Source organism: Mirounga leonina, unplaced genomic scaffold, assembly GCF_011800145.1.
Source record: "Mirounga leonina isolate KUSES-001 unplaced genomic scaffold, KU_Mleo_1.0 Mir_82, whole genome shotgun sequence".
Taxonomy (NCBI): domain Eukaryota; kingdom Metazoa; phylum Chordata; class Mammalia; order Carnivora; family Phocidae; genus Mirounga; species Mirounga leonina.
The window spans coordinates 22550692-22578190 of record NW_023270825.1 but is presented as its reverse complement, the minus strand read 5'-3'; the positions used below and the strand labels follow the sequence as shown (position 1 = coordinate 22578190).

The 27499-nt window shown below is 38.2% G+C and overlaps 1 protein-coding gene across 1 annotated transcript in view; it reads left to right on the top strand.

Moving 5' to 3' along the window:
- The window catches only part of NRXN3 (neurexin 3), a 1463404-nt gene that overhangs the window by 1102075 nt on the left and 333830 nt on the right, over positions 1–27499 (top strand). The window contains exon 12 of the mRNA XM_034993352.1: positions 10021–10202. Within this exon, the coding sequence (XP_034849243.1) occupies positions 10021–10202 (182 nt within the window). The remainder of the gene's footprint in view (positions 1–10020; positions 10203–27499) is intronic.

Sequence of the window (27499 nt, the reverse complement as noted above, 5' to 3'; positions counted from 1 at the left end):
GGGCTTTATATGCTTTCTTTGACATTTTAAAGTATAAGCTTTGGGTTTTTTTTAAAACTCTTCTATTATTTGTTTTAAATATGTTGGGTAAATTCCAGCTTTTATTAATCATCACATACTAGCTTATTAGTTTTATTTATTTTCATAATCATACCATAAGTTGAAAGTTCAGTTCATTTATGTTCATTTCCTTTATTATTATTTAGGACATTTTCTTCTGAGTAAAGCTTCATCTGTAGTTTATAGGACTTGATATAAAGCAGTCTCTTTTCATTAATATTCTAATTATTGGGGTATATATAATATATATATGTTGTTCTGTAGAAATCATTAAGGATTTCTTTATCAACAAGGACATGATCAGTTTTACTAGTGCTCCAATTTGAAATGTATATGAATGTGCTCTGTAGGTTAAATTTCTGGATAACTTATCACTTAATCATCTCAGTCATCCTTTGTCAGTTTCTTTAACAAACACTTACGTGTCCCTTTGTGTTCCAGGCACTGTGATAGTTCCCAGGGGTTCTTTACTGTCAAAGACTTTTCTAGTTGTGAAAGAAAGAAAATTTCAACTCACTTAGACAAAAAGTTAGCTATTAAGAATTTTCTATGAAACAAAGTTGCAACTTTGTAACACGGACCATTAAAACCAAGTCCTGATGAGATTTTTCTATGTCTGTCCAACTCTTGATTCAACAGTTTGACTTCACTCTTTGGGTCAGGGTTTTTTTTTTTTCTAAGTTTTTTCCTATGGTAGGAAACGTGGCCATGGCAGCTGTGTGCTACTTAAAATATAACTCTATCATCAGAGAAATTGATGGAGTGTTCCTCTTCTTCCAGGTTACAAAAATAATAATAATAATTCAGTGAAATGCTCCAGTTGGTCCAACTTGGGCTTATTTATCACGCCTTAGCTAATCAGCTGTATGTAAGGGGCAAAATCTGTTAAAGATTTTTAACAGTTTCCATTGAAATCACATGATTGGTATGGGATAAAAGAGTCATTTCTATATGAAGGGGCTTACTGTTGCAAGACAAAGGAGGAAGATGTACTTGAATAGGGAATAATTAAATTCTACAGATACCAAAACTTAGGCATCTCTTCACTTTGAGGTGATCACCATAAAACAGAAAAACTAAATTATTTCTAGAATTCTGTATAGTGTACATGATAGCTATTTTGATCCTTACTGCCACTTTTTGAGATGAGAAGGTAAGAGAAGTATCATCACCTCTTAATAATGGAGAAACCGAGGCACGGCGAAGCTAAATGATTGTTACAGAATAGGAGAAGGGACCATAATAGTTGAAATTTCTTCCTTTTGCTTAATTCTGACATGGGTTCTATGATTAAGGATGTATCTCATAGAAGTAAGAGTCAATACCCTTAAAAATATTAGCTAACTTTTCCAGGAAAATCATGTTTTATGAATTAGAGCCACAAATACACCAAAGTCATGTTTATAGTCCCTGGTTCCTTGAAAGTGTGAAGTCCATATAAATCCAGCATTTAAATCAAAGCACTAGAAATAAGCAACTGCTCTTCATCTGTATTTCTTTTTCAGAGAATATTCGGTACTTAGAAATCCCTTGATTGCTCTTATTAGGGAAGGTATTTCAAAGCTGTGGAATTAAAAGAGTAAAAGGAAGCAGATGAATGCACCCTGAACCTCCCTTTTATTCTATGTCCCATGAGATGTCATCAGAAGGAATGAGTTTCTAAAAAAAAGCTACAGAAAAGTCTGATGAGTAATTATAAAATGATCAATTTTATTTTTCTTTTCATTCATTTATACTTTGCCTAAGGACAAATGTATATATGGTCTTTGCCCAATGATATGTAAAATAGTTATGACTATTCTTAAATAGATTGCATTGCTTTTCTACTGTATATTCTTATTAGGTTAAATCTATGATGTATTCATATATATATGTGTGTATGCATATATATGTATTCATATATATATGTACGAATATTACTAAAAACAGTTTGCCATGTGATTTAGGAACTGAGGGGTAACATAAAACAATTTGATGAAAGATAGGTGTGCTTTTCTTCTCTGAGCCTGCCAAAAATTCACCAAAGAAAAATTATTCAAATGTATTTGTGGTTAACTTTCTTTTATAAATTGGAAGCTCTGTTCTCCACCTGGAAAGTGTTGTGAACCCTAATTGATGAGCATTTATAAAGTATTTCCACATTGAGATGAAATGACAAAAAGCTGAGAAGGATTAATGGGCAGATACCTGAATGACAGTGTGAAGATATGAAAGTATAAGTGAGAGCCAGGTTTTATTGATTAACTCAACAGCATTTATTTCCTGAGCATTCAGTGTTGCTAGAGAGAGAAATTAAACAGCCCTGTCCTCCAGGAGCTCATGGTACAGAAGGGTTCTGGATTTTCATTTTGTTTGACAATAAAACTTAATATTTATTTCCTCAAACCTGAACACTGTGCAATTTCCTAGGACTTACTTTGTTTTGCTATATAAGAAACAAGCTTGGTTATGAAAGTTAAATTAAATTGGCTGTGAGATATTCTCTGAAATAAACCTCATATAGAGTCCATCCCGACAGAATTTAGATTTTTAGGAGTGTGGTGTAATTAATGCAGGGCAGCCTATTGTCTGACCTTGCTTTATACACTTGGCAGAGAACAAGCTCATATTAAGCTACTGTCATTTAAAGAAAATAAAATGATCACCCCTATATTGTCATTTCTATCGTGAGAGCATTGAGTTTCCATCTTGTTTGCAGTTTTCTTTTGTTTTGTTTTGCTTTGCTTTTTGGGCACATGTTAGGAAGCCATTGTCCTTCTCATCTTCATTGCCATCTCTTCACTCAGGTACACAGGTAAAGGTAAAAGGTGAGCATGTTAGCAATACAGCTTGGCATAATGAAAAGAATGTAGGTTGTTGAGTTAGGTAGATCTCAATTGAATCCCTGATTCTACTAGATCTTAAAAAGTTATTTCACCTCAATCTACAGCTTCCTTCATCTTTAAAAGTGGGAAAGTAACTGTTATGGGCCGAATTGTGTGTCCCCAAAATTCGTATGTTGAAGTCGTAACCCCTAATATCTTATAATGTCACTGTAATTAGAGATAGGGTCTCTAAAGAGGTATATAAATTAAAATGAGGTCTTCGCGGGGGTGGAGGGGAGGAGGCAGGGTTGCTAATCCACTATGACTGGTGTCCTTTTAAGAAGAAGAAATTATAGACGGGTAAAGAGAGGAGGCCATGTGATGACACAGGGAGAAAACAGCCATTTTTGAAAAAATCAACCTTGCTGACACGTTAATATCAGAATTCTAGCCTCCAAACTTGTAGGAAATAAATTTCTTTTGTTCAAGCCACCCAGTTTGTGTTACCTTTTTATGGTAGCCCTAACAAACTAATACATCAAAGATATCTAAAGTAAAAGGTATAGGAATTTGAAATACTGTATTATAGTGTATTATATAATAAATGATTCATACATATAGTTAGCAGAAGCATTAATATTAGTATTAACATTAGTATTATAACTAGTACTGTTAAGCACAAAGATTTGTGAAAAAATTAATTGCCCCAAACAAACAACAACAACAATAACAATGAGTTTTTGAAACTTCTTTTTTAAGCAAGGGGAATTTAAATGTATCCCTGGAAGCTTTATTTTTAGATCACTTTCAATATGGAAAACACTTGTAAGCTCTATCACTAATCAATTTTTTCCCAGTGGAAGAGACCTGGAATATGATGAGTAAAAATAACTTTGTAAAAAAATTTTTGGTGTAATGTGTTTCTAAAAATGTCATTCTCTAAGACTCAGAAAATGTCATGTGTTTGTCAGCAGTCATGAATGTGCCCAGAAACTGTGATTTTATTTTACTCGGAATTTGGGGGAGTACAGGTGTGATAAGAAATCATAACAGGAGGCCATCACAATTGTTGGTATCAGTTTTGGAAATAGCATAATTATTTGGCCTCTCTTAAGATCCCCTGGAAAATTCATTATAACATTCCCATGAAAAGGTCCAACCAAGCATCTTTGCCAAAATAGGGCTTGTTCATGTAATCATCCATGAAGCATGGTTCTTTTTTATGATACTTACTACCAGAACTAAATAGCAGTATACTTTTTTATTTCTAAAAAAATAGGTTAATAGGTAGAATTTTATTGGTTTTGTATTTTTCTCCCACCAGCTTCTATGGAAGCTTTGACATTGGATTCAATATATATAATTCACCCTGTGCGCAAGTTTGAGTTCCGGTATCACCAAACAGATTTTTGTACCAAACTGAACGAGTATTGGTTCTGCTAGGAAGTCTTTGAGTTGCAATTTTTCTTCCAGAATACTGGAATGTGCTCTGAAATGTTGCCTCTGTGTTTCCTGGCTTAATGCCCTTTGGTTTTAATCATTCTTCTTTCAAGAAAGAGGAAAAAATGGCCCCAGATTGAGGGAACCCTCACCTTGCCTTAGCACTGTTTAAGAAATGGGGCTTGGCTCTCCCTGATTATATATTTGACTCTTAGGTGGTGGTGTCAGTTTCTCAGTTAGCTGAGCAGTAAATTTGATCATTTCTTTGCCAAAGATAAAGGATGTTCTTTAAAATAGATGAAATTTCTCTCCTAGCATTCAGTCCCTTCAGTTTTGCTTTATTTAAGGCTTCTTTATCATCAGTTTTGGTGTTTATTTCAAAAAATTCAGAGTCGACAAAAATAGATCATAATAAACCATCCATTCAATAAATGCATTGCAGGACTGTTTGTAAAATGTGTATCACTTACTTTGTGCTCCCTAGAGGCTTCCTCTGTAGTGCAGAGGTTTTGTTGATAGTTTCCTATCCACTATTCACTTCCTCCTTCTTGTGGAGCTCCTGGTCCCCAGGGATTCCTTTCGGGAAGCTTCATGCTATGGGCCCACAGGATAGCTAGAAGAGGGCAGAGTCAAGGAAGGGTTGCACTGATTCTACTCTCAGCTTCACCACTTAACACCAGGTCCAGTCACTTAATCTCCTGAGTCTTTATTTTCTGTTTTATTCGAACGAAAATGTTTGCCATTGACACTTCAGTCGGTACTGGGGGAAGAGGCAGCAAATGAGATACTCCCAAAGAAACAATCTGAAAACCATTCAGTGCTATGAACATAGAAGGTCCTGCTGTGATGAATACTCCCTGAAACAGCCAGGGGTTTGTGTAAGAGGAACCATAGAGCAAACTGAGTAAAAGAAATTGAGAAACTTTTTTTCTTTTTTTAGACCATCAGTCATTTTGAGATCCTTGAGTTTTATGTCTCCATTTGCTAGGAGAGTTATGTGTCATTTCCAAGTCTTTCCATTTTGGTTTTGTTAGCTATCTGGTTAATTGATCTGAATAAAAGATAGTTTTAAGTCAGTAGCAATAACTGCATCTACAGGCGTGATATATTTTGTCATTGATAGTCCATTTATTTTCCAAAAGGATTTACCAACTCACAGTAAAGAACACAAATGTGGATAAGGTTGATGAAAGAGTAATACAACAGAAATGAGGAATGAGGGGCCTGAATAATAGAGGAAGACAGATATATTACCTTGGTGTCATGAGATTTTATACTAAGTTCTCAGGTAATGTTCAAAGAGCACTGGAAGAAGAGTTTGACTCTTTGTTTCTTACCCTGGTTTACCTACCATATGGTTTGCACAGCAAGAATTATATTTATTTTATTATTTAACTTATTATTCTACATGCTATATTTGTCCATGAGTAAATTATCTAGTTCTCTTTAAATTTAATTTTCTCAGGTCTCCCCTGGGACATGCTTGCATTGTTCCATTTTAACACCAACCAAAAACTATTTCAGGGAAAGCTGATTTGCTTTATTTCCTTTCTTTTTTAAAAAGCATAAATAAACAAGCAACATTACATTTAGATGAATTTCTGGAGCCTTTTATCTGTAATTATTTGATGGAAAAATAATAAATTAATTCCAGGTAGTTTACTATGTTTTCTAACTAAACTTGCCTTATTTCTTACACACACATACACATATGTATATGCATACACATATGTATGTATATATTATTTTTATATCAAATATAAATCCTAAATAGTCTATGATTCTATTTCTATTGGTAATTGCCAAAAAGAAATAATATGCTACTTGGATATAAGAATAGAAAACAGTGTCATAATGGCAGGACCATGAGGTTAAGAAGTCAAAGCTACAATAGTAATAATTATCCAAATGGTCTAAATAAGGACATGTTAAGTTGCCATCAATAATTATATTAAATTTTAGTAAAATGAGCAGTAATATGCACCACAGGTTTAAGAACTATTTCTTGGAGAAATGTATGACCTAGAAAAAATTTTATCTTTTATTGTCCTTGAGAAACCATCGATCATCTATTTAATCAGCTTGTTGTATAACTACATAAAGCTATTCCCCAGGACTTCTTCATGATCTAAGTGGAGCCTGTCCTACCCTCTTCTTCCCCCCAACCAATTCCATACACAGAATACACCCCAAAACATACATATTCATACCCTCACATACCTGGCTCTGCCAAAATCACCATCAGCCCCATCACAGTAAATAGCTTGCTAATTAAAATACAATAAGCCAAACCCATTTTTTTGGTGCTCTTGAGACAAAAGAAGTTGCGTGTTAAATAACATGTCAAATTCGTTGACTGTTTGAAAACGGTGTGTATACATATCTTGGTTAATGGTGACATTGTGGAGATTTCATTTCTGAAATACTCTGTTGGTGGAACTCAGCAATCTCGGCGGCTTCCAAACTTGCAAATTCTGCAATGTTGAATGGTCAGAATGCCACCACAGCAGTTTTTCTTCAGTTGAATTGATCACTTTTTGCTAGCAAGCAGGAAATTCATCGTTCTGATTGTTAATAAATGGAGTATGATCTTCACACCAGTATACTTAGCACAGCGAGAAACCAACAGTCAGAGAAACTAGGCTCAGGGGAGAAAGCATGTGATGTGGTATTGCATGGCTTGGAAATGAAAATCTTTAATGGATTAAGGAGGGTTCTTACAGTTCTTAGGATGTTCCCCAAATGTTGATTTGTAATCCACATTTTAAAATAACAAAATTAACTTTTTAATTTGAAAATGTAAAGGAAAATAAGTCCATGTTCCCCCTAGGACTCTAGGCATTTTATATTAAAATTAACAGAAAGTGCACATGCAAGATAGCAAAGCTAACTAAAGAGGGGAAAAAAATAACAGGTTTTCAGAATAGAAAGTTGTAAATATTAATTAACTTCCTTTAAAGCCAACATTGAACTATGGGAGCATTCAGGGTCTTTATTTACCCTTACTAGGAAAGCCGATACCAAGGAGACACATTTTTAGATTTATTTCCACATGGCAGAATAAGCCAATATGCTAAGGACTTTGTACTTTTTTGCCCTTTTCATCTACAAAGTTAGAATTATCTAACATAGCGGCATCCTAAATTCAGAACAACAAAAGCAAGCAAAATAATTTTTAAGGCTGATTTTTGATCTACCTTGAGATTATCATAGTGAGGTTTTGTTCTTTGTTTATTTAAAAATTAAAGCCATGATGACCTCCTAACCACTATATATAAGAAATTGTGTATTTATCTTTTAAAATGTTCTTCCTTTTTATATTCTTTATATTGAGAATTACTGAACAGTCAGTGGATAAAAAATATGAGCAGAATAGAAGGTTTGTAAATTTATTTGTATGGTTAGAAGACCAGACTAGCTTTTGAAAATATGCCAGGTTTGGGGGCTATGGCTTTGTTTTCATTCCATTTTGGTCTTATAGGAACATGTGAAAAGAATAAAGTATAGTCAACTTTGCATCACTGGTATAGTTTATTGAATAATTTTATTAAGCTATAATTGGCATATGGTGAGGACAGGCTTTTGGAAGCAGGAGGGAAAGCTGGAGACTTAAAGAGGTGCCATTTATGTAAGTCAGATGCTTGGGTCTCTATTTCCAAACATTGTTAACAAATGAAATATCCCATAGAACTGTTGTGAAGATCCAGCTAATGAATTTGAAAGGGTTTTTTAAAGTGTAAAACACCACACATAGGTGTTGCTGTTATCAACTTTGGACTTGCTCTTTTTGTAACAAAGTGATAAAATTATTTCCTGATAGAGTATGGATTTATCTCTGTAGCAGAATCCACTATATATTTAGGATAAAATAGGGTAAGATTTTATAAATTGCCACAAAATGTCACAGGCTGATTTGCATTTTTGGTGATTCTATACATTGATCACTGAGTAACCTTCAGTTTTCCAAATAAAGAATAAAGAGGGTGGCAATGACATTTGTAATCATCTACAGGAAAGGGAATTATTTAAATTCTTCACAGATGGATAGATATCAAGGGTAAATCATTATGTCCACATTTCTAAGTTTAAGAAGCATTAAGGGTATCTGTGGATGGTGAGGAACAGATATTGTTTTACATATAGCATTAATCATAAACTTTCCATACCACAATCCCAAATTCTCCAGATGACTGTGGAGGTCTTTTCAGACACTATCCCCTTAGGATTGAGACATTCATAAAAGGAAGATAATGTTATACTACATGTAATATACAAACTGAGCATATTGGAGAGACTAGAATAGTGACCTTTCAAAAAGGACAAATTAGATTCTATATGCCTCAGAGTATAATGTGGCTTAGTGCTTAAAATAAGGATGACATATGACATATACTCCTAATTCTAGCCTCATAGCAGTTGACTTTATTATTTCTAAATAAGCTGCATAACTCATTTTTTCTTCACACAACATAATTCAATCCAATATTCCCTGTAAACTAAATGTGAACCAGTGCTGGAGATTTTTAGTGAAGTTGAAGAAATCTGAATGCTTATCTAATGCTGCTTTAAAATAGTTTCAAGGATTGGACCATGTGCAGTCGGAACACAGAAGAAAATCTGCTAAATATTCTTTGAACTTTGAGATGAGTAACATATGGAAGTACTCACTATGGGTAACATACATATAGCCATAGAAACTACAATGATGTAGTCTGTTCTGGGTACCAAATCTAAATGGTTTCCTCCAAATTTAGATTTTAAAACCTATTTTTAAAAACAGACTTTTAAAACTTATGAGATGCAAATATTTTCTTTATTTTTCTTCCTGTTTGTTTTCTACGTATTTTTAAATTAATATATTCTTACTAATCCCTGGCTTTGTAAAAAGAGTGAAAAGATGGTAAATACTAAAAACACTGATAAATCCACTATTCATAAGTGGCAATACCACTTATGTTCCAAATTCATCACTGTGAGATTTTTTTTTTTCTATGTCTTCTATACTCCCTTTTTGAAATTGAGTTTGGAAAAGAGAGGGAAGCTGTTACATAATACCAGATAAATACCATCACTATGGAAGTAAATTAATTTTTAAAAGGCTTCTGGAATTAATTTTTATCACATATTTTACAGCAACATAATAGTGAACTAGGCCAAGGCAGAACTTGGTTTTCTCAGGCTCCAGCCTTCTTTTCTGTGGGGGTGCTCGCAGGTCCAGGTGTGAAAAGAATGATGGCTTTGGACTTACACCTTACGTCTTGTGAGGCATTCCCGGAGCTGCTCCTGGCCCCACAGGCCAGAATGTTCTGAGAGCTAAGAGATGGGGGGAACTAGTTTTCTCTCTCATGCCTGTCCTAGCCGAAATGGAAAATTAACTCTGCTGTTGAGGAAATGGGGCAAGTTGTCTGTCACCACGTACCCATGCTCTCAGACAAGGCATGTTATTTGCCGTCCGCCATTATACACAGGAACTGAAGATGTTCGGGATGCCTCTTGCTAACATCTGCTTTGTTATTAATTCATTTTGCCTGCATCTTCAATTTGGGGTGACAGCCGCCTTGCGAGGCTTTGGTTGCCATCCCTCTCAGTAAGCAAATACCGGCATGTGGGGGCTGTCTCCTCTCCGCAGCGGTCTGTGCAGAGCCTCCGCAGTGTGCCTGCAGCTGCAGATGCACGATGCATGCCCTGATGGCCCCCTCTCTCCTTGCTTTCACAGCTGGCGCTACGTACATCTTTGGGAAAAGCGGAGGCCTCATCCTCTACACCTGGCCGGCCAATGATCGGCCCAGCACGCGCTCTGACCGCCTCGCCGTGGGCTTCAGCACCACCGTGAAGGATGGCATCTTGGTGCGGATCGACAGTGCTCCGGGCCTCGGTGATTTCCTCCAGCTTCACATAGTGAGTACCAGGCCTGGGCCTGGATTTCTTTGTCTTCCTGCTGGTGTGAGTCGGTGAGCCAGATTAACGCCGCGGAACATTCTAGATAGGCTCGGCAAAGAGGCACATGATTATAAAAATTGCCTAGGTGTGTTGGAGCCGTATCCCAGGGCTAGCCCCGGTGTCAAGCCTCGTTTGTCCCTTTAGACGTGAACCTGATGCCCATGGGGTACTTCGGGGATAAAAAATGAAAAACTCTTTCAGTCCAGACACCCAAACCACTCAGCTGTGTGGTTTGGCCTGTCATGCAACATTTAGCAGACTGCCTGGGTGTAAATAAGAGATTTACCTGGTACTTTGCCTTCACCTGTTGGCAAGTAGCAAAGCACACATGGGTGGTAATAACCTCCTATGCTGGAGGTCAGCAAAGTGTTTTTGTAAAGGGCCAGATAAGCAAGTATTTTGGGCTTTGCAGGTGATACAACCTCTGTCAGACTCTCAGCTCTGCCATTAGAATGTGAAAATGGCCATAGATAACATGTTTTTAAGAAATGTGTGTGACTATATTCCAATAAAAATTTATTTTATAAAAGCAGGCTGCAGGGGGGCCTGGGTGGCTCAGTTGGTTAAGCATCTGACTCTTGATTTTGGCTCAGGTCTTGATTTCAGGGTTGTGAGTTCAAGCCCTATGCTGGGCTTCACACTGGGCATGGAGTCTATTTAAAAAAAAGCAGGCTGCAGGCTCTACTTTGATGACCCCTACCCTAGGCTGCAAACTTCCTCATACACGTGTAAAAAGCATGTGATAAAAACCAAGGCCAGGGTGGGTGGGGCAAAAGGGAAACAGCACAATAACCCAGAATTGTTAGATTCATGTATATTGTATATCCAACATTTTGTTTGTATATATAAGCCCAATAGGACTGCAACCTCAGTCAGTGCAGATTGTTTAAGAACACAGTGCAATTCTAAGAAATTAAAATGATTTGGAGGAAAAAATTACTTCGTTACGAGGATAGAAAATATTTTTATAGCAACAATTAACCCATTTTATCACCTGTGCAGTCTGCAGTTAGGAAAGTAGGCTAAAGAAGGATATGATTCTCATCCATAAGCACCCAAAGTGCAGCTACCAGGAGCAAAGAGAGGAATTGTTCTCATTAGTTAGCAATGACAAGGCCAGAAAGAATGGATTTAATTTGGAGCAATAAGAATTCAGTTTAAATAGCAGGGGGAAAAAGCAGTTGAGAGGAAAGATCAACTGGGGATTACCACCAACCTCCAAAAAAGGAGGAAAAGGAACATTTTACTGGGCATCTTTGAATCTGAGTTTTGCTAATGTGCTGGTCTACTGAGGAAGGCAGAGAGTTTGATTTTATGGCTGGTCTCTGGAGTGGAGGTGGCTGGCTGGAACCACCAGCAGCCAGCTCAGCCGGCAAGCGCCACCCATCTCCCTCACCGGCTCTTCCAGTATGCCTTGGAAACAGGAGCAGCTTGAAGTGTAAGGCTTGAGCTGGAAGCCTGTCAGCCTCAGTGTGAGCCAAACCAGGCAAGAGTGCAGGGAAGGGCTGGTTAGGAATGATCACCTTCAAAAAGTGAAAGAGGGGTCTTAACGGAGTTCTGAACCTTTATGCTTTCTCAGATGTTTCAAGAACCATATGGTCCTATGAGCCTGAGCTTAAGCATTTTAGAAAGTCATGCCAAGGAGCACAGAGAAAAGCAGCCATAGTTTGTATGGTTTATCTTTATTTGGCTTCTAAAAACCACCATAATTTACAAAACTGTGAGATTTATGCTGCATATAACTTAATGACTATTTCATGGCGGCTATAACGGCTATTATTACCAGCTCGCTTGCATTTTCATGGTGATTTATCTTCTTTTTTTGTTCAGTGTGACTTACTAAGAAAAAGATGATTTGGCACAGCCATGAGCATCTTTTTTTGAGTCAGATAATGTGCTACCAGTTTATCCACTTCTCCCCTTTCGTGTTTTGTAGAGCATCTCCACTTTTAAGAGAAACGTTTCTTATTTTCTGAAAGTTTACTTAAAATGCTTTGTTTTTATAAAAGGGATATGAGGATCCTGGGAACTTCTAGGAGGAACTATAGCATTCTGTTTTAATATCTTTAACAGCAAAAAAAGAAGAGATTTTACATCAAAATGTGTAGACCCACTTGGGTCCTGTGGACCTTTTCCAGTAATACTATATCATTGCTTAAACATTCTAGAAAATCCCAACAGATTGCCCTTTATCAATTGACATCATCTGACCTTCTTAGAGAAAAGAGAGACCCTACGATATGGAGAAACCACATCCTTCTGGAATGGTCCTGACATGCTCATGACCCTCTTGAGCATGGGATCACTCCATTGGTCTAATAATTACAAACCATCTTTTATTCCCTAGTGGATTATCTCTGGTGTCTACCAGAGGTAAAAACTGTGTGACTGTATTACAATAAAAATTCATTTATAAAAGCAGGCTACAGGCTGTACTTTGGTGACCCCTGCCCTAGGCTGCAAACTTCTTCATAGAGATGTAAAGAACCTGTGATAAGACGTGAGGGCAGAATGGGCAAAGCAAAGGGAAGCTTCCTTACCACATTCAGGAATAAAGGAATCCAAGTAGAAGATCAAAAGACTTGATTCCAAAACCTGCTTCTTGTTTTGGACATTTACATAGATGCACCAGGAAAACGAAGCCATAAATACCTACTAAGATACTTTTATGTGACTTTTACAATCTGTAAAATGTAGATTTGTTTAATGCACATAGCTTATTTCCTTGTATGAAAGAACATTGCTCAAAAAGAAAATAATTCAAGGACAATTAAGGAAAGTGGAAAGCGTTGGGCAGGAGGAAAAAGAATCCATTCCTGCTTGCAGTTTACCTAGAGAAGAGAAACCCACCAGAGGAAAAGAAGTGATGGCAGACACAAAGAGGAGAGGGAGGTAGGATGGATCCCAGAGGTAAGGGAAGGAAGGAGGCACTGGGCCTGGGGAAGAGGACCTGTCCTCCTGGAGATGTGCTCCTAGCAAGGGGTCATACGTGGCAAACTTCATTCTTCCAGTGTGGCTGTTGATTGTGGAAACAACCAAGAGTAACTTGGTCCTACTTCTGATTGGTTGCCAAGCTCCTAAGTTGCTCAAAAACAAAGTATAAACTCAGTAATTAGCAAGTCCTAGAAATTCCTGAAGTGTTTTGAGCCACAGTAACTCTGTCCTTGGAACAAGCCCTTTTTACCCCCCACTTAGCCTATTTGAAGGAAGAGAAAATGCTCTTCCAAGAACGCCAAGGAGTCTGACCCTGAGGTGAGCACCTTTTCTAGAACAGACCTGCTTGCTGTGGAGTCCCCTGAGCAGGGATGGCAAAGAGGCTTCCTCTTGTCTGCCAGCTCTGAGGACCTCTCACTTCCTCACTTCAAGCTTTACAGTGGGTGGAAAGAATTCTGAGAGCATCAGGCAAATTTAGCAGGTAGGAGTTCCAGCTTCCAGCAGGGGAGTCCACCCCCTGAGCTGAAATGGGACTTTGTGGATGGATGCATGCTGCATGGATTACCCTTGCTCTAGGCTACCTGCAATCCTATCCCTGACCTTTCCCACTTCTTTCCCTTTGTCATCCTGAAATGCCCATGCATTAAAAACTCTTTAGGAAAATTGGAATCTTCTTAAACTCCTTCTCCACTGGAAGCTCTTGAATCATGTGCTAATTGGTTCAAAGTCATTAGTCTTTTTTTAATTATTATTCATTCAGTAAATATTTATTGAGTACTTACTACATGGTTAGCAATGGGAATAAAATAGTTACCTACTTTCACTAAAATCTCCAACCTTTTGGAGCTTAAATTATGCTAGAGGATACAGAAATTAGTTTTTGTTTTGTTTTGTTTTGTTTGCTTTTTAAAATTGAAGTCAAATTAACATTTAGTGTTGTATTAGTTTTAGGTTTACCATAGTGATTGGACAATTCTACACATTACTCAGTGTTCACAATGTTATTACAATATTATTGACTGTATTCCCTGTGTTCTACATTTCAATTCCATGACTTAATTATTTATAACTGGAAGTTTGTACCTCTTAAACCTTTTTATCTATTTCATCCCCATCCCCTTCCCCTTTGGCCACCACCAGTTTGTTCTATGTAAAGTCTGTTTTTTGTTTGTTCACTTGTTTTGTTTTTTAGATTCCTTATATAAGTGAAATTATATGGTATTTGTCTTTCTCTGACTTGTTTCACTTAGCATAATACCCTCTAGTTCCATCCATGTTGTTGCAAATGGCAAGATCTCATTCCTTTCTATGGCTGAGTAATACACTGTGCATATACATCACATCTTCATCCAGTCATCTATTGATGGACACTTCAGTGGCTTCTATATCTTGGCTTTTGTGGGGTTTTTTTCTTTCTTTTTTTTTATTATTATGTAGAACAACAGATAGTCTGAGCAAACCGAAATGGGAAAAAAAATGCACTGACAGTACATACCCCACCTCTGTCTTGGTGCCCCTTTCTTTACATCAGTTCTTCACCTGAAGGCGTCAGTGCTTCAAATTAGCTTACGTTTCTTCATTTTTGGTTCACACTTCCATGATGCACTACTTTCTGTGTCAATTATTAATCGTAATATTAATGAAATCACAGATGAAACATGTTTGGCAAAGGCAAAAAGATCTTTGCTTGCACTACGTAGGCATGAAATGAAATTCCGTGCAGGGAGGGTGTCTTAGGGCAGAGGGATTTGTAAAGAAATATTACTTCAAATGTGTTTTCTCCATTGATATCTATTGTTGAGGAATTAATCTGCTCAATATTTGGAGAGAAGCTGCTATTATTTGCAAGTGACATCTGCCTACTGACCTCTCATGTAGGCTCTATGAAGCTGTGTCATGTTACACTCACCTTCATTTATCCAATCAGTAAAAAACTGAATAGGACCAGAGAAGGGATTACCATGAAGTGCTTGCTATTCTCTCATGAAACTCTTGACAACCTCCTTTCACCACCTACAAAATAGAAGGTCAAGCATAACTGGGCAACAATTAGCTTCTCTTTATGTAGTTAATACAGGGTGTAAAAAAGATATGCTATTAATTTCTTTCTCCCTGTGTGTAATTTACAGTAAATCCTCTTGGATTCATTTTTTAATTATGAACCTTTCAGGAACAGTGAAAATTTATGTGTCAAGGCATCTGTTTTGTTTGACAAGAATCTATAACCTTCTCCAACTGTTTCTCTCCTGACTTATAATGTAGATACTTAGATAAAACAGAGTAAGAGAAGAGAGAGGACCGCTGTCCTGACTTACCCCCTTTTCATAATGGCAGAGTGTTCTCCTTGCAAAAACTGTCCCCCCGCCCCCAACCCCAGGTAAAAGGCTCACAGTATTCTCTCAGTGCCATGTTTGGGGAAATAGAATATTTATTAAGTTTGGTATGTACAGTATTGTTTTTCTATAATTTATAGCATTTGGAGAGACTCCTGGAGAATAAATGGGAGCAAAGCTGAATTATGATAAACGGTCTGTTCCTCATATTTATTGCATCTATAAATTGCTGGCCCGGATGCCTCATTCAGCTGTCTCTGTGTGAGATATTTACAATAAAACATCAACATCTGCTGAGTTAGTCTTCAGTGAGGTTAGGTGCTTAAGTGTTACCTTAGATATGTGTCTGGATTTGGCCAGTGGCAGAACTGGATTTGACTTAGGAGACTGTATATGGGGGAATCTGCAGAGGAGTACAGAGGAATGTTGGCATTTTTGAGACTGGTAACACAAGTAGAGAGGGAAAGAGCAAGAAAACAACAAAGATGTCCAACAGATGCAATTTTGTTTCCCACAGAGTGCTGTGCACTGCAGGTTGGCTCCGTATTCCCTTTCATTGCTATTTGTTCTTAGTGAAAAAGGCCTCTTTGGGTTTTCTGGGCTTAGGAGCTTTTCCAGATCATTAGCCACTTCTGTGGAGAGGGCCTGCTGGGGATCTTCTCTGCAGCTTCCAGCTTAGCCGTTCCATCCCGGCAGAACTGGAGAAGAAGGTGGGAGAGGGGAGTGGAAGTGGGGATTTGATGAAGTGAGCACTTACGCAGGCTAGACCAGACGCAGCTCCCTGCATGGGAGTTGGGGTGTGTTTTCTCCAAACTCTGTTATTCCCAAAGTATTTCTATCTAAATCTGTTTACTTTGATGGCACACTCGGTTTCGAGGGCAGCCTGCCATGGTGGAAAAATGTATTTAATTTGAAATAAAAAAAAGATGTGGATTTGAGTCTCAGCATCCAGTGAGCTCTTTGGCTGTGAGCAGGTCATCATTGCCCTGGGCTTCACCTTCCTCTTCTTTTAAATGGGCACAAAAAAATACTACACTACATGGTTTTCCTGAGGTTCAGAGGGAATAAAGTATTTAGGAGTTGTTTGTTTTCCACCAAAAACTGCACAAATGTAGGATGGTAGTTTTCTTGATGACATATCTGGAAGGTGATAACTTCAGCAGAGGAAAAAAAATTAGGGAATGAAGAGTGTTTTAAAATTAAAAGTAGAGTCTCATTTTAAGTATTTTTAAAAGCCTGCCAGGACTGTTTCTGAAAACAAATTCCTGTTTAATCTGATTGAAAGCAATTGTTTTTGAATTAATCAGATTCACAATTGAGACTTTTGGGAGTGTCCTATAAGAACAGGGTGAAGAAGCCAGGTACCTCTGAGACAGACCTGGTTAGGTCAATAGGATATGACATGGAGCTTCCTTGGCATGTCATTGTAGGGCATTTTGTCTCCATACAACAACACAAGGTGATGCATGGTGCTTTCACTGCCCTTCAGTATAATGTTCCAAAGGGCTAAGACATAAACAGCCTGGTCCTACCCTTGGGAATTAACAGAGCCCAGAGAGAGTCCTTGCTGCAACCAGCGTCCTAATGAGGGTACAGCCACATTGAGTGGGATGAGTAGCTGCCACCTCCAAGTAAACTGGAAACTAAAAAGCACATATACAAGTAAAAGCATTTTATAGACTTTGATTCCTCAAAATATGCAGGAAAAGTGAATGATAAATTTAGTGTATAGATAAAATGTATAATAATGCCATCATAAAAATTGAGTCAACAAAATGTATAGAAAATAGTTCATGGGTGGTAAACAATGATGAGAAGCAGAGGCCAAATGGCCATATCTTTCTCATTTATCACTTACATCAGCGACTCTTTCACTGTTAACCGGTAACAGTCATGTTTCAGAATCCCTAATGCATACCAAATAGGAATTTAGAAAATTTAGGATTCAGAGAATTTAGCTCATGAACATCAACTAGTGTATTTAAATTGAGTGTTTTATATGTGCCAGGCAAAGTGCTACATTTTGGGGATACTGTAATCAACATTGGCTCACAGAGAGCTAACAGACTTGAAAGACCACAGTAATTAAATTATGAGATACTAGGTTTCCTACACATTATGAGATGATGTATATAACACGCTTGCCTCGCTCCTGGCATATAGTGAGCTTTCAGTTATGGATAGCTTTTAATATCACTGGTAGTTTTTCATCAGTTAAAAAAAATTAAGTCAGAGAAAACAATATATTTTATTTTCCTAAATAACAGATAGACTTTAACCAGGTTTCTGATACTGCAACCTAAGAGATACAAAATTCTGAGAAGTCAGGATGCTACTGATTTAAAGCCAGCCTCGTGGCATATAGCCTAGATATACTGCATATATCCAGATAGCCGAACAAGTTCTGAATAGCAGAAGCCTTTTAGACATGTGAATTTGAAGTGCAGTAAGCAAGGCAAACTCTAGGTACCATCAAGTGAACGCTGGGGCTCATATGACTTAATGGCAGGCCTACCTTAACACTGTCAGCTGGATGAGTTGTCTCATTGACCCACCACTTAACACTGTTACTAGTCATTACTCCTGGGGTATTGTTCACTGCAACAGGGCACGAAATAACTCATTGACTCCCTGAAGCTATAGATGATAGATTTTAGATCCCTGACTGCATTCAGAAGGCATGGAAGCTCAGCGTATTAATGGGGGAATTCATTAGCCACCCACTCCATAGCATCGTATGCTTAGATCCTGATGCTGCCACTGCTGCTGTTTCAACTTGTTCGTGTGTCCCTGATAGATGGCAGAGGGAACTGTATAACTGTATTAGCCTCAAAGATAGTTCTGACAGCCAGACCTGTCGCTTCCCAGTCCGAGATGATACTTTTAGAGCCTGAAATCACTTAAAGACATTTAGATAAGCCCTGTTGATAGATCAAGCTAACCTTCATCCTGAAGTCATTTCATACTCAGGATGACAGGGGATGATTGGCAATTAAGTCTCTTATTCTATTCTTGATTCCTTAGCTAACTGCTTTTAATTTGGTTTATTTTTCTACTCCGTTTTCTATAAAATGACAGGTAATTTAATGACACAGATGATTATTTCCTACAGTAACTTAGGACCATAAGTAAATCATCTTACACTACTATCATTATTATCACTTATACCACTTACATCGATTGGCAAACTACCAGGTACCAGACGCTATGTAAGAATTCTGTTTACATCATCTTATGAACTCACAACAACTCAGTGAGGTAGTCACTATTAATATCCTCACTTTATGAATGAGGCAACTGATGTTTAATGAAGCTAAAGAAATTTCCCAAGATAGCACTGAGCAGGCATTCAGATCCAGTTCTGACTCTTAATTACTATTACACTCCTAATCAAAGTTTCAGAGTAGAAAGTATAGTGGCAATCATTTTAATTCAACATGTATTTGTGGAACAGCAATTTATTTGGGGTTGTTGGAGATATAAAGTTTAACATCAAGGAGGGAAAATAAAAATTGTACATGTGGCTGTTTTCAGACATCGGGTAGATTCCAAGGAAGGTAAGACTAGTATAGTTTGTAGAGACGAAGAAATGCAAATAGGGTGGGAGAGATTGTGGCTGATGGAACCTGAAGAAGGAACATGCTAGATGAAGATACCAGCATGAGTGTTACCTCAAAGGAAGGAGAAACAGGCTATGTTCCCAAATTTGTGAGGCGTTCAGTTTGACCAGAATAAATGTCTTGAGGGAAAAGGCCGACAGTGTGGAAAAGCAGAAAGAGCGTATGTTTTAGAGGCAAGTGGTCTGTGTTTCAAGATCTAGCTCTGCCCCCCAACCAGCTCTCTGGCCTTGGATGAATTATTTGACTGCTCTGTAAAATGGAGATAGGAATAGTAGTAATGACACCTTGCAAGTCTGTGTGAATTTATAATAACATATATGAAAATGCTTAATGAGTAACTGGTTTATGCCAAATTCATTATAGATATATCTTCAGTTTTGTTTGTTTGTTTTCTTATGAGGTACTCTAGGCCCATAGTGGAGAACTTGAATACCATGCTGATAGATTGCTTCTTAAAGTAATGAGAAGACATTGAAGGTCTATGAGCAGAAGATGAAATGCCCAAAGCTTAATTTTCAGAATGATTACTTTGGCTCTGTTGAAAGAGTGGTTTTCAATGGGTTCAAGGAAAGTAGATAGCAGGTTATTGTTTAAGTAGTCCAGGAAAAACATTTTTAAGGACTTATTCCATGATGACTATCATAGGAAGGTAATGAAGACAAAACAAAAGGATATTCATTTCAGAGAGAGAATCAGCAGGTGTTGCCAGCTGGTTGAATGGAAAGGGAGAGAAATAAGAAATATCTGAGAGACTGGGAAGGTCAAATTTCATTAACAATAACAGTAAAACAGGGCACACATAAGAAAAACAGATTTTAGGATAAGGCAGTCAGAGTCTGATACTAGTGATGGAGTGTATACATAAGGCATCCGAGAGTCAATTTAGAGATTCCCAGTTGGAAATGCATGATGAAGTCAGATGAGAGATGCGGGCAGAGGTAGGGACTTGAAAATTTGCAGCCTGAAATGACAAGGAAGACTGAGGCTTGCTTAGATCTACAGGGACATAAATGAGTAGGAACTTGTGAAATACGTATGTAACTTTCCAAAATGAAGGAGGAAAAGAGAGGAAGCTAAACAGAAAAGGCTAGAGGGTCAGAGAAAATCTAGGTGGTGAAGTCTTACAGAGATCCAGAGGATTAAGAGAGGTTTTGCACACACAAGTAGCTATAGAGCTAGCTTTTCCGTACCTTTTAGTCACACCTCTTTTATGTGCCATCAGTTTCCAGGGATGTCTTCTTTGTCTTTACTGGTATTTATTACAATATGTAATCTTTGTCATTCCAGTCTCCTCAGTAGTCATTCTGTGCTTCTTCTCTTAATAGTTGTCGTGGGCATTGCTAACTCAGAGCCAGAAGACTCCACCAACTAGCAGTTATCTTACATGAATGGTAGAGAAATAGACACTCTTCTGCCAACCTCATAGTATTGTGGAGAAGATCAAATGAGATAATGCATGTGAATGGGCCTGTTACCATTGAAATATCTACAAAGGAGATAAAATCATTTTCATAATAATGTATGTGTGCCTACCATCCAGCAGAGCTGTTGGTGCCTAAGATTTTGTGGTTGGAGACCTGGAAATGAGGACCTAAGAGATGCTAAGGTGGTTGTAGTTTTCAACAAGAGGGTTAGCAACCAGGCAAATGGCAGATCAGAGCCAAAATATGAATGGCCCAACTGTGAGAGCTCATAAACGGCTATGGTCTTCAAATGCTGTTTTTATCTGGAACACGTCTTCAGACCTTGCACCTCACCCCTTGGAGCATCACTTTGGGGGAGGCTGTTTGGATTTCAGGTCATACTACAGTTCCCCAAAGAACAAACTCCCTGATCCCATTGATCACCTTGTGTGGTGAGGCATGGAATCTGATTACCTTTATCATCATTTTAGCTTGGATAGCTACAAATGTTACCAATGGTCATAAAATTATCCAGCCCTTTCTTAAATGCAAACTACAGTAATGTAGTTTTAGTAAATCCTTTTGAAATAAATTCTACTGAAAGAACCTCTCTTACTCTTATAATCAAAAGAGAGCGACTTCTTATCACTACAAACTCACATTCTTACCTGATGGCATGCATATTCTTGTAATCACTCCTGCATTTGCTGTTTTATTCATTGTCTAGTCACTGTGCTAGCCGCTTTGTATATAAGAGCTCATTCGTCCTCACACCACTGCCCAATTGGTGAGATTGCCTCAATTTTAGAGATTAAGAAACTAAGGCTCAGAGGATTAAGTAGCTATTTGTTCCTAGTGTTAAGGGAAGGAAAAAAGATGAAATAGTGGTGTGTTTGATTCTGATGTCATACATACTGGTTTTGATAATTACCTATTCAATATTAAAGTCAGATGTGGTGAATTTAATATAGGGCCTGTGATATTTTTTTTGAACCATGCAGTTAAGAATGGTAAACAGAAATAGAGGGATGGAGCACAGCATTTTGGCTAAAGCAGAATACATAATTGGAATTAGGTCACTTTCTTTTGGGATTCAAAGAAACTCTCCATTTTACATTACATTTTATTGCTTTCCAGTATTTGTTTTTGTCTCAACGGCATTAAGGCACCCAATTACTCCCAAACCACTTTTTTAAACATCCCTATGCAAAATAGGCTTGGAAACTAATCTGAGGTTTTAAATGCAATATGGTGCAACGAGAAGCTCAGAGGTAACTTTTTCCCCCAAATTTTAACACAAATCCTTTCAAATGTAGTATATATGAGCAGAGATTACTAGATAAATGCATTCTCATATTTTAGCATGATAAATGCCATGTTAGAAGTCTTCAAATATCCCTGGTTGAAAACCCTAAATGATCTCAAATAATACAGAGACACATTTAGTCTCCCTGCAGTCAGTATTTAATTTTTATATTTCTAATTTAAAACCAGGTATGAGTATCTTCATGACAGCACCAGGCTGTCATCCACTGACCTATTTGCTTCTAAAGTCTAGTGGCAGAATAGAGTAAAAACTTGAAAGGGAGACCTTTACACTGAAAATCACATTTCTTGGAGTGGGAGTAGATTCCATTCAACTTGCCCCTGCCTTGATGCCTAATTCCTAAGGTTAATAGGCTTTCATGTTTGCTACTTAGATCAGCAGTACTGGAGCTGGTTTTGTTGCATGGCTAAACAGCAAAGCTTAAATTCAATACTAAAGTGTGAAAGAGGAAAATGAGTTTAGCGTGACATGTTTCCCAAAGCACTGTGAAGGGGCATTGGGTGAAGTCCTTGACTACCCATAAAGAGCAGCTATCTTAAAAAATAAGACAAACATCTCCCTGAGGTTTAGCTGAGAATAGAAATAGGGGTATATAGCAAGAAGTATAACATGACAAACTTGGTTTTAGAAAAAAGGCAGGTGGGAGGAATAGATTTGCCAAGTTAAAATTAGCCAGGCAGGCAAAGATTACCAGCCCACTTCAGTGAAAGACGATTCATTCATTTATTTATTCAACCAGCTGCTACTATATATCAGGTAAGTTCTAGGACCTGGGGATACAAGAGTAAACAAGATAGACAAACTACCTGTTTGCATGGAGCTTACCTTCTAATGGGTACGAGCAATCAGAACCTGGGTTCTGCAGAATTTGCTGAAAATGCAATGTTGTATATATTTAATTAATTGCCATATTAACAGACTGGCAAATCCGCACTAAACTTTTATTTCCATCTTTGTATTCTTCTCTGTTTCCCAAATCTGCATGTGAACCTCTCTTACTCTTATAATCAAAAAAGAGTGCAAAGGGCCCTCTCACCACCTTGTTCTACTGAGGCCACTATTAACGACCGCTCTAGTTTGTTTTCAGTACCAAAATGAAACAGAAAGGAATAACATCTTTACCCTCCATTTCTGTTCCTTTTTCTTTGAAATGACTGTGGCCATTCCTGTTGTTTTATCTTGTAATCGTGCAGCATTCCTCAGAACATCCATCTATATTTCACAGATAGCAAATTGCTAGAGGCATCCAAACAGTACTGAGAAGAAAAAAAAGACAAAGACCAAAATCAAGTGAAAACTCACGCTCCCTGGGAGATAGACCGCACTGTTTTCAGAATACTCGCTAAGCCTGCTTATTCCATCCTGTCTACATATTGACCTAGGGCTCCCAGCCCCCCACACCCAGTCAATGACAAGAGCACCCCCTGTGGTGACACTATCAGTACAAATTAGGTTTTTCCCTTCACTTCACTGAATGCCACAGGAAACAGAATGGGACCACATGTTTCCCTTTGATTCACACCCAAACACTGCAAAACACAGAGTGTGCGCTTCCTTCTTCAAGCTGTGTGTGTGCGTTAAACACAGGCAAACATTGGACTGAAATGCAGACACAGTAAGTCAGCTCTGGGGAACACCATTCAAGTCTTTTTCTTTCCTTTTTCTAAATCTTGATCTTGTATTTGAACTAGGTCTCCGCAGAGACTCTGGGAATGATTATTTTGCAGTGATTCTCCAAAGAACAGTTAAATGTGTTTAATCCAAAATTGGGGATTCACCATCTTGTAACAGACCCTCCCTTCTGGAACTGAGAACTTACCATTAGCTCTCTCCTTCTAAATAACAAAACAAAACAAAAACACCCACTTTATGTAATGGGTGGGAAGGCACTATGGGAAGTTTTCCGTATGTTTCCACAAATTGTTTCTTTGTAAAAAGTGAGTGTTTGATATAAATAGTATATTAACAAAGAACTATCCTGGCTGTGAACTCCAACCCTAGCAGGAAAACCAAACTTCTCAATGAGGCATGCAGCTTGAGCCCTCGTTTCTCTCTCCAAGAGAACAATGGATAGTGAAATAGTGAGACTTGATGCCAAATTCTCTGAGCGTGGTTTTGCAGAGAACTTTGTAAGCACGGTGACATCTCTGTGCGGCACAGGCCAGGATCACAGGATTGACAAAGAACAGTTCATTTCACACAGCAGGAAAAATGTGTATGTGTGTGTGTTTAAAAGCCCAAACCGAACCACACTGTTCTGTGAATTCATATTCTACTGCTAACCACCAAGAGCCACCTTATAAATCTAGCCACTGTGGTCTCCACCCTCTCTCTGCCACAGAAATCATTCAGCGTCTTCATTCATCCCCTGGCCTGCCCCACACCTGCAGACCTTCTATAGTATGAGTCTTCTCACACCGAAGAAGTGTTCACAGTGTGGGGTCATACCTTTGCATTCTATACATAAACTGAGCTCTCAAACATTTTCATAGACACAGCTGTTTATAATGCTTAGTTTAGAAGAGCCTAGTAATTTGCCTTTACATTGCTGTCCTAAGGGCACATGTTTGCCCACTCAAATATTTGGGACTCACATATCTGTTTCATAGATACAGTCTGTTATTTAGCATAACACATTTAAAGATTTCAACTCAATGGTTCAACTTATTTGTGCTCTTTGAGAACCTTCATACTGAACACAGAATGGTAATTTATAAATGAAGATTTCATTAGTTTTTCTGGGAAAAGTTGGGTGTCATTCCTAAAATATGACATTCCATATACTATGCATAAAAGAACACATTTTTCTATCATTTTAATGCATGATTTTACAATATTGGTATGTCAAGAGTGTGCTTAACTATTCGATTCTAATTAAGAGTCTTCACACAAAACTCCCAATTACTTAGCCTTTTGTGAAGGGGGCTGCCTTTTAGGGGTGCATCTGGGAGCTCTGAATTGCAACAAGAGTGAAAGGTGGTTCGTGATTGAGGAATGCATCATTAATCCCTGTTTCTTACTCAAGAGCTTGGGGCTTTCTGGATCAAAGTGCTTCAGAAGCTTCTTCCCCGGATTACTTTTCCTGTTTCATTCCTCAGATAGTCAAGAATTTCCCACCCCCACCCCCCCACCTGCACTACTCCTGACGATTTTACCTAAACTTTTTCTTCCATTGCTTCAGGCCATTGCTTCCAGTCATATCATCTTCTGAGACCATGAATAATTCTTTCCCTTCAATTCTATTGTTACCTTGAAGGTATTTATAGGCTGTGATCTAGTCCCCTAGAGTCATTGCTTTGCCAGACTTTATAAATTTAGCTCTTCCCACCTTTCCTCACATATTTTATCTTCCAGCCTTTGTAACACTGCCTTTTTTTTTTTTTTTTTTTTTTGGGAGCCTATCTTTGTAGCTTCTCTGATATTTCATTATTTCTTCCCAAACGAAAGAGGTCAGAATAGCACATCATATCCCAGGTATTACTGTGAGTATCTGAATGTAGAGAGGGAAATCAAGTGAGAGGATTATTTCAAAACTGAACTTAATCTATTTGTGACTCAGAAAAATAGAACGGTAGAGAAATCTAACAAGGCACTGTCAACAAGTTTCCATATATTTTAACATACTGTAAGGATAATCACAGAGACTTAAGGGTAAGTGATGATTTTTTTTTTCTGAGAGAGAATGTCTTGATTCCATTGGGCACTTGCACCTGTCCTTTAGAGTAATATTTTCTTTAAAAATCTGGGCTTCAAATATAGTTGTATAATAAGATGGATTTTTCTCACCTAGTCCACACACTTTTAAACCAGTATTATCATTAATGTTGTCGTTGCTGTTGTTATTGTTAATATTATTTCTGCCCCTGTGGTTTACAATTAGGAAATGGCATCAAGCATTGAATTTTAGGAAGCAAAATAAATTGCAGCATGAACCACCTTGGCACTAGCTTTAAGTTCAAGTCCACATCCATAGGCGTTGGTAGGATTCGCCTCTGGGGGACGCTGCAAAGAGCCAGGCCCAGCTTAGCTCTCTAGTACCATGCCTCCAAACATTTTTGATTGTCCACACATAGGAAAAAAAATTAACCATGCACCCCTTATAAATATATACGTGTTTAATGTAGTGTGCACACGTGCTAACATGTTGTTTATATTATGAAACATACAGAAACATCAGAATTTCTAAAACTGAAGATTTCACAGATAGATGTCCCAATATTTTTCACCATAACCCCAGTGAACCCACCTTGGCACCTCTGGGGGATGCTCAGCCCACTTTGGAGACCCCGCTCTGGTGGGATCCCTGTACTGATGATAGAGTGAGTGGCCAGACTCAGCATTTCTCAGGCAGAAGTCCAGAATGAATGGTTCAAGGCTGGAGGGCACCCGAGAGGCTGTTATTCAAACACTCATTTTAGAGATGATCACACGGAGGCCCAGAGACTTACCTACCTAGGGTCACAGTTGGCTAATGAGAAGGCTGGGGGTAAAACGCAAGCCTCATGATTGTCAGATTGCAGTGTGTAAGGAAAACACCAGGTATTCTGTTTCAGCTAGAATTTGAGGAAGGTGGAGACTGAGCTCCTGAAGGGTGGAGGAGAGGGTGAGTTGAAGGGTTGTGTTGATGGTGAGGTATTGTTTGCCTATGTGACCTCTGCTCTCTTGTGTTCCCTCCTATTGAGCCCTCTCTATAGGTTCTCTCTCTGTCTCTCTCTCTTTCTCTCACCAATGTAAAATTCAATTTAATAGCAGTTTCTATTTAATAGCAGACCTCTTTAACAAGAGCATGCTCTGGAGACAGACTTTCTAGGTTCAAATCCTGACTCTTACTTAAAGCTCTGTGACTTTAGGCAAGTTACATTAAGTTCTCCTTGCCTCAGTTTCCCCATCTATTGAAAGGGAGAATAATAAAGTCCCATTGGGTTGACGTTGAGGATTAAATGAGATGGTACCTTGAAAGCCCTCATATACTGCCTGACATCCTGAGGGTCTTTTAAATGTTAGCTGTTGTCATTGTTCTCATTTTACTAATACTTTGTCCCAAAAGCTTAAAGCACTTTGCCCTATACCATTACATTCCATTTTGTACATGCCCTCATGCTAAGCAGAGGAAAGCATTTTCCTTCCTGCTGTATAAACACGTACCCCGAGGCCCATGCATATGCTTATAGCCAAAATCAGCTCTGAATCCCAGCACAGACTCTCAACTGGTGTTCTGTGTCAAACTGTATTTCCTTTTAAGGTGAAAACAATGACATAAAACCTCATTCAGCAGAGCAGAAACATAGACTCCATAGTTTTCTTTTTCTTCTCATCCCACCCAAAGCATTTCCTCTGTGTGCATGGGGACCTGTTCTGCCAGAAGTCTGCCCAGCCTGGGGATAATGGCAGCAGTAGGGTTAAAGTAGGATCTGTTCATCTGCCTGACCTCTCAACCACATGAGAGCCTGTGTTACAACTTTAATAACTTCCTCACATAACTAGCTTTCTCCTCTCCCTTGTAGTGTTTCCATTTTCTCCAGTGTTCAGTATCAGGGAGTGTTATTAAATGATAAGGGGGTTTGCTTCCTCGTGTATATTGTGAGAAGCTGAGAGACAATGAGTGTTGTGACACATTGGAGGGCATGTTAGCACTGAT